The sequence below is a fragment of the Sceloporus undulatus genome, chromosome 6, assembly GCF_019175285.1.
Source record: "Sceloporus undulatus isolate JIND9_A2432 ecotype Alabama chromosome 6, SceUnd_v1.1, whole genome shotgun sequence".
NCBI lineage: Eukaryota > Metazoa > Chordata > Lepidosauria > Squamata > Phrynosomatidae > Sceloporus > Sceloporus undulatus.
The window spans coordinates 87,644,774-87,655,144 of record NC_056527.1 but is presented as its reverse complement, the minus strand read 5'-3'; the positions used below and the strand labels follow the sequence as shown (position 1 = coordinate 87,655,144).

Genomic DNA, 10,371 nt, shown 5'->3' with positions numbered 1-10,371 from the left:
ACTTAAGCATGCTTCCCTTTCCTGGAATAGGTTATATCCATTAAAACATTAATTAGTAATGACCAAACTTTGTAGCAGGAAACATATACTCCCTTAGAAACTCCTAAAAGCAGAATTATATTCTAGAAAGCATTCTGCAACTTTAATTTTTTCAGGTGCTTAGGATTAAAATTTTATTCATCTCCATAGGAGTAGCAGGAAGCCAAGTCCAGAGGTTGAAGTTCTACTGCCAGCTTCCGATTTTTTAGGAGCTCCTAGCAGAGAGAAATTGTCCAAAATACTTCCAGCCTTGTTTAAATATACTAAACCTTTTCTTTAGCAGCAATTAATTGTTTGCAGATGGACAGGGTATTTCCAGACGTTCCTACAGATTTCCTCCCAGCGGGCACAGCTCAATACTCCGCAATGCTGATCAATCAAACTGTAACATACAGGTTCTTTTCCTCTCTTTTCGCCTCACGTCCATGGATATTAGATTACAACCTGGCTTAAGACTTCTATTCCCATACCACCATATCAATATATATTTTGCAGGGTTGCTGTTATGTTGCTTTTTTCCAAACAAATAAAAGATCTGCAGATGGAAATTAAGCACTTACTAGTTGATTAGAGCAAGAGAACCATCTTGTCCTTTTAAACTGAGCACCCACTGTAAGGCCTTGGACAGCACCTGATCAAAGCAGCCATTGGTTGCTGACAGGAAACATGTAAACACTCTCTCTCAGTTTCCCTAAATATGGAGGGCAAGGACTTATTCTGACACAGTGGTGCACTAAGGCAAGTCCACATTCTGCCACTTGTAAAAGGGTCAACAAATACAAGTTTCCACAAAGTCCAACTCTTTGAACCCAGGCTCCATGAAATCGTATTCCAACAGTATGGTACCATACCTAACATGCATGGCAAAGGCCGGAATTCTTCTGAAGAGACGAGTTTGACAAAGAAGCTTGAATTTTTTGGGCATCATCTTTGAGCTTCTCCCACCACCAGGGTCACTCTGGGCAAGATCATAGTAAATCATCTGTACTTCAAGAGACTGGTCAGTCAGCTGTTGGCTCTGGAGTCAGTTAAGATACTGCAGCAGAGACTGTCAAACTATGCTTACTCAAGTGCATCAAAATGTCAAGAATTTCCTGCTTTCCCCCCCTCTTGCCCAGTTTTGTTTTATCACCAAAAGCCCTTCCACTATAGCAAAAGCTTTCAAAAGACAATTCAGAGGAGCATGGCTTTGTAAGTGAAAACCGAAAGGAACAGGATTCTCTTCCACCAGCCTATCAAGTAACTAAAGGGAATAAATGAATGATCAACTAGGGTTTGTCAGCTTTGGAGATCTCTGTCTCCCTTTTCCCCAGTGCGAGTTGCAAAATTTCTGATGCAGTCCTTCCAACAAACAAGTCAAAATTCCCCAGGTGGGGCTGTCTCATCTTAAAGTGCATTTGCTATCATCCTAAATGTCACCTTGTAACAGGCTCCTACCTTTCTACGTCTGTTCTGCCTTCTGGGCTTGATGTCTTTCATCCCCAGAGAGCAAGCTATAAGTACCTTTCAAACGCAGGACTGCCTGCATCTATTTTCAGATTCTCAGGAGGAAGAAAAATAATACTAATAACGCTAATCAGTTTTAGCTTCCCCATGTCTCTCTGCAAGTTTAGACTCTATCTAGGATTCAGGCATTGCTTGAGCTGGTTAAGTTTTCTTGCATCTTGGAATCCTGTGTCATATATGCCTGTCTGAAAAGAGCTGCCATGGAGCTGTATCCTGAAGATGCAGCCAGAATTAAGGAAGTGGGGGTCCTCACACTGGACTCTCACAGCTCACCAGAAGAGATTTAAAAAAAATACACCCAAGCTCAGTACTTGTTGATCCCAAAGATGCGGACACCGTGCAGTTGCGGTAGCTTGGGGATCAAGACGCTCATCAAGGAGATGGTGTTGATGATGAAGTGTATCCGGTCATATTTTGTGTAGAAACTGGTAAGGAAATAACTGGGGGGGGGGGGGGGGGGGGGGGAAAGTGGGGAGGAGAGAAGAAAAACAAAAGATTGAATTGTATTGCTTTGTGTTCCTTTCTAAACCTTTGAAAAATTACTTCTTCCTTCAAGGTCATGCTCTGTGGTGGGATTCATGAAGCAGTAGTCTAAAATGCAAGTTTACTAGGTACACTGAGTTGAGTCTCTGCCACTAGGCAGAGGGATTTAGAGTCCTTGTTAGTATCATGGCCAAACACTAACATCTGCCCAATGAAATAAAAGGCTTAACTTGTATTAGTGACCTTGCTGGATACTTTTTTCATTCTATTTGCAGTTTGAGACTGAAAAAAGATGAATGATGAGAACCGATTAGGGGTGCAAATATTTCTCAGTTGCAAATGTGCTTGGACATTTATCTTTCCTATAAGTGGGAGAAGGATCATGCTTGTGCACTTTGTTTATTTCTGTACTATGTAGCCCTTGGAAGTCTATCTTCTATTGGTCTTGCCTTGTGTATATGGATGTACCTCAGCCCAAGGATAAGTTCAGGAATAGGGACTAAATTTGATTGCTGACCAAGGGATAGTCTGGGTAGAATGAGCTTAGAGGCACAATTTTACCATTGGCTGTGAGATGGTTGGAATGCTTTGCTGCTGTGGATCTATTGTATCATTTACCACCAACAAAGCTTAAGCTAAAGCAGTAATGTGTATTAGTGTCCAGCACTGAAAGAACCCTTGCAGAGGCTTGGAAGTAGGCCTAGTTTTGGAACTAGACACCAAATTCACCTCATTTCTTCCAAACAGGCTAGGAAGTAGAAAGATATGAGTAAGAGCTGAGGCTCAAAATAATATTCAATAACATTTTTTAAAAAAGCTTAACAAAGGTGTTTTTTGAGTGTTGGAAACCTTGAGGAGGAGAATCCTGGATTGAAGAGAATCTTTGTGATTCAAGACTTATCTGCGTAACGTTATCACTTTTCTGTGCAGAAAACAGAAATGCTGCTTCTTGCACAGGAAATGCCACAACCATGTTTGAATTTGAAGTAGAATAAGTTCTGGCCTGCAAATAGTTTTTGAAAACTACTGTTTGTAAAAACTTTCTCATAGAGAGAAGAACATTTCTAAAATTACTTGTTGCTTGCTTGAAGAATGAAAATGACCAAAGCCTAGTCAGAGTCACATAGTAGCATTCAAATGGTGGCTGTACTATAATCCCATGAAATCTTAACACTGCTCCTCTTGAGCCTGGTAGTAAAAGAGTTAGGCTGATTATGTGAGTGAGGAGCAGCATTGCAGTGTAGGCAGTTTTCATGAGGATTGACCACGAGGACTTTCATGGCCGGCATCCATAGTTTTTTGTGGGTTTTTTTGGGCTACGTGGCCATATTCTAGAAGAATTTCTTCCTGATGTTGTTCCCTCTGAGCTTCGCTGCAACCCTCACATTGTTTTGTTTTTGTTGTGTGCCTTCAGGTTTCAGACTTATGGTGACCCTAAGGTTTTCTTGGTAAGATTTGTTCAGACAGGTTTGCCTTTGTCTTCCTCTGAGGCTGAAAGAGTGTTATGTGCTCAAGGTCACCCAGTGGGGTTTTTTTCATATAAGGGACACCATTTTTCTACACCACTGTATATAATGGGACTTGAGCATCCATGGATTTTGGCATCCAGAGGTTCCTGGAACCAAACCCCAGTGGATACCAAAGACCCATTGTAATATAATGTTATTTGGAAAATCCACTTTATGTGCAGCTACAATGTGAGGCTATGCCTCCTGTAAGTGCCTAAATACTCTCAAGGCACCAGAGCCCATCTGGTCTTTGTGGCTAAACAGGGTCAGCTCTTGTTAGTACTTGGATGGGAGACTGTCAACACATATCAGGTGCTGTAGGTTACATTTCTGAGAAAGGAACTAGCTAAACTACATCTGAATATTCCTTGATTAAGAAAAGCCTATCAAATTCTTGGGGTTGCCATAAAATGGGAAAAGGTGTTGCAACTCTTCAAAACTTCGGAAAAGCTTATTTATCCCCCCCCCCTCCCTGGGGGTCAATAAAACTCACTTTATCCCTCAGTTAGTACACAGCCAATGGGATTTGGGGAGTTCTGTTCCAACTTGCCCCCTCCAACCAAACTAACCAAAAAACCCTTTTCCAAGTGCTGATCCTGTTTATGAGCTTCCCACTCAGCAACTGCATAGTTGGCCACTGTATGAAACAGAAAACTGGACTAAACTGCCTTTGGACTCATCTAGCATGGTTACCTTCAGAGTCTTATGCTTGTTGATGTCAACTGACTCCATGAGATGAGTTCCTAGGATTCATTTCATCTTTTCCCTTGCCTTTACACATAATTTTCTGAAGTCCCATACTGCTTCCATCCCTACTTTTATCTCACTGCAAATGGCAGCATTCTTTGTATAGCAAAGTTATAGAGCTTAGCTTGTGAAAGTTACTTTTGAAGGCCTACAACTCCCAGAATTCCTTAGTAAGCATGTGGAATAGCTGTACAAACCCAGGTAACCACTTTTGTACTCACAGTATTATCGGCGTGATCGTCAGGAATTTGCGGGAAGCTGTAAATTGGACACCATAATCCATCTGCTCCCAGTGGGTGAGCAGCCGGGCTTTCCCCTGATCTGGAGTCTCAAACGGCGTCCCTTTGACAGTGTGCAAGAAAATGTACATGCTCTGGAAAAAAAAACACATTAAGACATGCTTGTTTGAGATAGTATAGGAGGCTTAATTCTTTATTTGTGGGCTGGCTAGCTGGTTGATTCTCTCTCTCTCATTCTATATGGCAATTAAGTGCTGAAATAACACATAGGCAAGCATCCTTGCACCAAATATGCCAACTTAAAAAAAAAGATGTCGCCGTGTGTGTGTGTGTGTGTGTGTGTGTGTGTCCGGAATGGATCCTGTGCGAAAACAGAGGGCCAAGTATATTGTTTAATGTGTTTTTAGTTTATTGAAATTATCTTACTGTTTGTTAAAAACTTGCATTAATACTATTTGTAAGATACCCTGAAATCTCTTAATATAAGGTGGAATATGTAAACCCAGTGGGTGACCATTGTATATAATGGGACTTGAACATCCATGGATTTTGGTATCCAAAGAAGGTCCTGGAACCAAACCCCACTGGATACCAAAGGCCCACTGTAATATAATGTTGTTTGGGAAATCACTATGCCTCCTGTAGTTGCTTAAATTCCCTAAAGACACCAGATCCCATCGGATCTTTGTATATGATGGGACTTGAGCATCCATGGATTTTGGAATCCACAGAGTATACACACTCTCTCAGTCTCAGGGGATGGCAATGACAAATCCCTTCTGAAGAAACCTGTCAAGAAACCTCCATGGTAGGTTTGCTTTAGGGTCGCCATAAGTTGGAAGGCACACAACAACAATAAATAGTCTAATAAATAAATACTCATGGTCAGTGGGAGCTAGTAAAGGGGTGGGGTGGGGGGAAGCAGAATATAAAATCCCAGTTCATGTTATAAACTTATACAAATCACTGCCCAGGCAAATAAGTGCTTTAGAAAGAGGAAACTACTGTATATCGCTGAAAGGTTTTTGTTGTTGTTTTTGTTTTACTATAGCTGCAAAGGAGAAATAAGATGTGAACTGACAAGACCAGACTGCTTCCTGCTGGCATACATATGCTGGATGTTAGAAATATGCCTCCTCCATAGTCCCATGCAAATAACTGCTGCAAAGTTTTTTGATCCTGACAGCTGAGAATTGACTTAATCTATAGAGTCACAGCTCTGGAAATGGCCTGAGTGGAGGATTTTTACATGCACTACTTCATTATCTTTCTGAACACACTTATTTCTACAGTATATGTGTGAAGTCTACAAAGGACAGTGCTTCCAACAAAGATATTAACTACTAACTAGAATTTTGGCAAAGCTAGAGAGTTGGGGATCGGAGACAGAATTCAAAGAACATACAGTGTTCACTTCTATAAACTAGGGATGGGCAACCTGCGACCATCTAAATATGGTTGGACTCCAAACTGCCACCAGCTCCAGCCAGGATGGCAGGTGGTCAGGAATGATGGGTTTGAGAGTCATTTGGAGAGCCACAGATTCTCCATCCTCATTATAGGCTGCATCTACACTGCAGATATAATCTAGTTTGACATCGCTTTAGCTGTCGTGGCTCAATGCTATGGAATTCTGGGAAGTGTGTGTCAAACTGCATTATTTCTGCAGTGGAAGTGCAGCCATAAATGTTTCAGCAGACCTTGTTGAAGAAGACAAGCAGAATGCAGCATTCAGCTGTAACTCTACATGAAATGGTCATTCAAGGATTGTCCCACGAGGGGGAACTGTTGCTACTACTTCTGACAAGTAAGAAGCACAAACAAATTCAGACTTCTCATGCCCCAAAGCACAGAACAGTATATCTTACTCTGACATATTTGTCTAAAGGACATGAAATGGATGGTTATACTATGCAAGCTGTATTACCAGTCCTAGGTCAAAAACACTTTTCATGCAGTCATCATGTGCCTGCTGACTGAATGCCCATGCACTCAGACTTTGGAAAAGCTACTGTTTAGTACTACAACTCCCAAAAAACAGTGGTCATACTGTCCAGGAATTCTAGGGATTACAGTCCCAAAAGTAACATTTCCAAACTATGGAGATTCTGGGGGACAGAAGCAGATCTTGGGAGCAATAGTAGACAGATGAATTTAATCCTTGGGGCCCAATCTACTGGGAAATTTTCATGGGCAAGTTCTGCTGAAATGAATGGGAATTGTGCATCAACAGTACCATAGAGCTGTGCAGATCAAGAAGGCTCACACAGAGAACCTCTTTATAGCTTGTACTACATATTAATTAGTAGAAAGAAGAAGGCATCAATTCACCTTTCTACCTTTGTACTAAAACATCTTAAGCAAGACTAGAACTCTTTCACACAACACAGCTATAACATTATGATTCCACTTGAACTGCTATTGCTCCATCCTATAGAATCCTGGGATCTGTAGTTTGGTGTGAGACTGGAACTCTCTGGCTGAGAATTCTAAATATCCCTCTATAAACTGTAAATCCCCAGATTCCATAGGATGTTGCTATGGCAGTTAACAGGGAGCATCCAACTCCCTTGTTACAACAGACCAAGCAGCTGCCAGTCTGTTTCCAGGCACAATTCAAAGTGTTGGTGATGACCTATAAAGTCCTATACACCATGGTCCCAGCTTATTTGAAAAATCATATCTCCCTTTATGAGTCCATTACAGCTTTACGGTCATATGGAAAGGTCCTTCTCTCTGTCTTTTCCCACCACCTCTGCAGGCTCCTTTAGTGGGAACAAGAGAGAAGGTCCCATCCTGGCTTAGAGGTGCCACAATGTACTTGTTGAAGACATACAGCCAGCCAGATACATGTTGAAGACATAACCATGGAGTGTGCATTCACTGGTTCAACCATCCCCAGTTTGGACAAAAAAATTAAATCCAAAAAGCAAAGGGACATCATTTTACCATGTCATTGTATACAATGGGATTTGAGCATCCACAGATTTTGGTATCCACAGGGGGGCCTGGAACCAAATCCCAGCAGATACCAAGGCTCCACGGTACATATTTTGCAAGTCTTTTGCATGTAATTCAACCTATGTGTTTTATTCTTCTAAATAAAGAGACAAAATCCATTTGTTAATTCCAATGCAAATAGATTCACTTCAATCCAAGAGACTTAAGTCAACACTTACATAAGTCTCAGTGACACAACAGCTCTGCTCAGGACTAATAATTATACAGTACTTAGCCCAGTGCAGATACTACATATTAATTTTATGTATTGTTTTATATTGTATGCATTATAATTGTACATACTATGAAATCTTTAGATGTAGGCAGCTTATAAATAAATACTCATTAAAAACACCCCTTAACCAAACTGCATAGAGGATGTGGAGTTTCCCCATGTTTTCAGTAAAAGCAGACAGTGAAATGGGAATGTTATTAAATCTGTGTTAACTGAATTAGTGGGTGATGGTAGCTCTTTGAAATTAATCTAAATAGAGTGGGAGTGATTGTGAATACTGGATGAACAATCCAAGCAACTACATTAAACAAACTCAGGAATGCAATAGAACACCTAGAAGCCTAAACAACAATCCCCAGCTGCCCAAAACAGGCATCTTGGCTTCCCCAAGCATGGTTTCCCTGAGCAGAACAGAATGCAGCTCTGCAGCAGCACTTGGGGTTTGGGATTTTAATTTGGCTACAAAGACAGTATTAGTTTCCCAGGTTGAGCCTTAAAAACTAAATACGAAGTACAGTGGTCCCTCCACATTTGCTGGGGTTGGGGTGAAGGACCACCATGAATGTGGGAAAATGCAAAAAAAGCACTATTCTTTTTACCTAAGAGAACACCTTTCTAGGAATCTTCAGGTCCTACAGTGCACCTCTATGGTCAACATCTGGCAGACGTTGATCATAGAATCATACTGGAAGACCTACAAATGTCTAGAGAAGGGTTTTCTCAAGGAACTTCTAGGTTCTCCAACACAACTATATGGTCAGCTTTTTGAAGAACTGTGCTGGAAGACTTAGAGGTTCCTAGAGGGAACATATTAATCAAAACAGCAAATAATCAAATCTGCAAAAGTCAAAGCTGCAAAGGGCCAACTGTACATAGATTTAATTGCCATAGAGTTCTTGTGACTCAAATGACAAATTCCAGGATTCTGTAGGATGAAGCCATCCTACCTTCAGTCCCCCTGATTCAATGGGCACTAAGAATAATCTAATTTAGCCTGGGTCAGACTCCCTGGAGTTGGCTCTCTAGGGTTATTCCTCAGTAAATGATTGTGGTATGTAGGTAGGTATGTAGATAGGGGTGTATTTATGTGTATATGCATATGAAAACATCTATAAATCCTTAGAGATTGGCTATCCTCTTCTGTTCCCACCCAGGCAAGTCATATCCTGTTCTGCTAACACATACATGCTTTGGAAAATAAGGTAAGCATTGTATTGAAACAAACACAGTACAGCTGCTGTGGGTATGTGGTTATCCTACACAGTCCTTACTCTTCTCCATAGGTAGACAATGTGCCTGTGCAGCATTACAAGCAAACACAGCAGCTAGATCTGTATACTGTACTGGAAAAGCAACCAAGAGGCAGCTGTACCGAAACAGCCGATTGATTTATCCTTAACACATTTATTTATTTATTTATTTGATTTTCTTTGCAGCCTACCTTTTCTAAATGGACTGATTGAAGTAACTGATAACCTACATAAAAACATACTTAAAATCACAATAGTAAAACCGTAACACGTGTCTAAATCATGTCTAAAACAAGTGGCAAAACAAATAAAATGCTTGCTTACAGTATGAAAGCCCATTAAAAAAAGTTGCCAGGAGACACCCAAATGACAAATACTGAGGGCCAAGTGACTTTGTACCAGGCAGGAGTCCCATAGACAGGGTGCTACCATCAAAGGCTGTAGGCCTACCATTTACAAGACTCCTGGCTTGTCTTAAATCCCAGGAAGGTCTGTCTTCCTTCTCAGCCGGAGGTGACGGAATAAGGTCATATACAAACTTTCCCTTTAGACTTTTTTCTGGTCTTCCTGTCAGCCAGTTACATCTGAATAACTTAAAAAATCCTTCTAGCAATCTTAAACTAGACACTGTTTAATGAAATGGCAGCTTAAATATACTGAGGCAGAAGGAACCCAAATGTCACCACTGTAACTCTTTGTTGTTTTACTGCCAGTGTGAAGTAATAATTGCTGGCTGAGCAACTGAGGTTACCAGCAATATAGTTGGCTTCTTTCCTCTGACTGCATTCAGAGAAATTCATCACTGTGGGGAAGGGTCATAAGGCAGCAGAGGTATTGTCTGGATATTTGATCCTACAGATCTTGTGAGGGAGCTGGAGTTCATAAATGCAGACCTGCCTAAAGGACTGGCTGATGCACAAAGGGCTGGATTAACCATTAAGCAAAATAAGCACATGCTCAGGACATCAAGGGAAGGGAAACACCACCAACATTTTTCATTGACGGATTTACCATGGGCCATATGGTGCAAAACTGCACATGATGCTCTAGAACCAGATTCCATAAAAATAGGCTCCCACAATAAATAAAAAATTATACACACACACAATAATAGAGGTTAATGATGTACATTAATCTTGGAAATACAACACATTTAGAATCTGGTAACTGGTAAACTGCCACATAGTCCACCAAAATGCACATATTTTACAGTTTATTATTGTTCATATTTTGAATTAGATATATATGGGGGCACTAAAATCTTTTCAGTGCTTAGGGTCCCTAAAGGTCTTAATTTGTTACTGTGCACTCATGCTGCAAAACAAGGGGGAAATCTGCCAGAACTAAGACTATGTCAAAGACAG

General features: G+C 40.8%; 1 protein-coding gene across 3 annotated transcripts in view; it reads right to left on the bottom strand.

Moving 5' to 3' along the window:
- Window positions 1–989: 989 nt before the first annotated feature.
- ORMDL3 (ORMDL sphingolipid biosynthesis regulator 3) overlaps window positions 990–10,371 on the bottom strand; it is a 35,734-nt gene continuing 26,352 nt past the window's right edge. For all 3 annotated transcript variants that reach the window (XM_042474490.1, XM_042474488.1, XM_042474489.1), the window contains exons 3-4: window positions 4,505–4,656; window positions 990–1,985 (exon numbers count right to left, since the gene is read on the bottom strand). In XM_042474490.1, coding sequence (XP_042330424.1) covers window positions 1,850–1,985; window positions 4,505–4,656 — 288 coding nt within the window. In that variant the 3' untranslated portion in view covers window positions 990–1,849. The remainder of the gene's footprint in view (window positions 1,986–4,504; window positions 4,657–10,371) is intronic.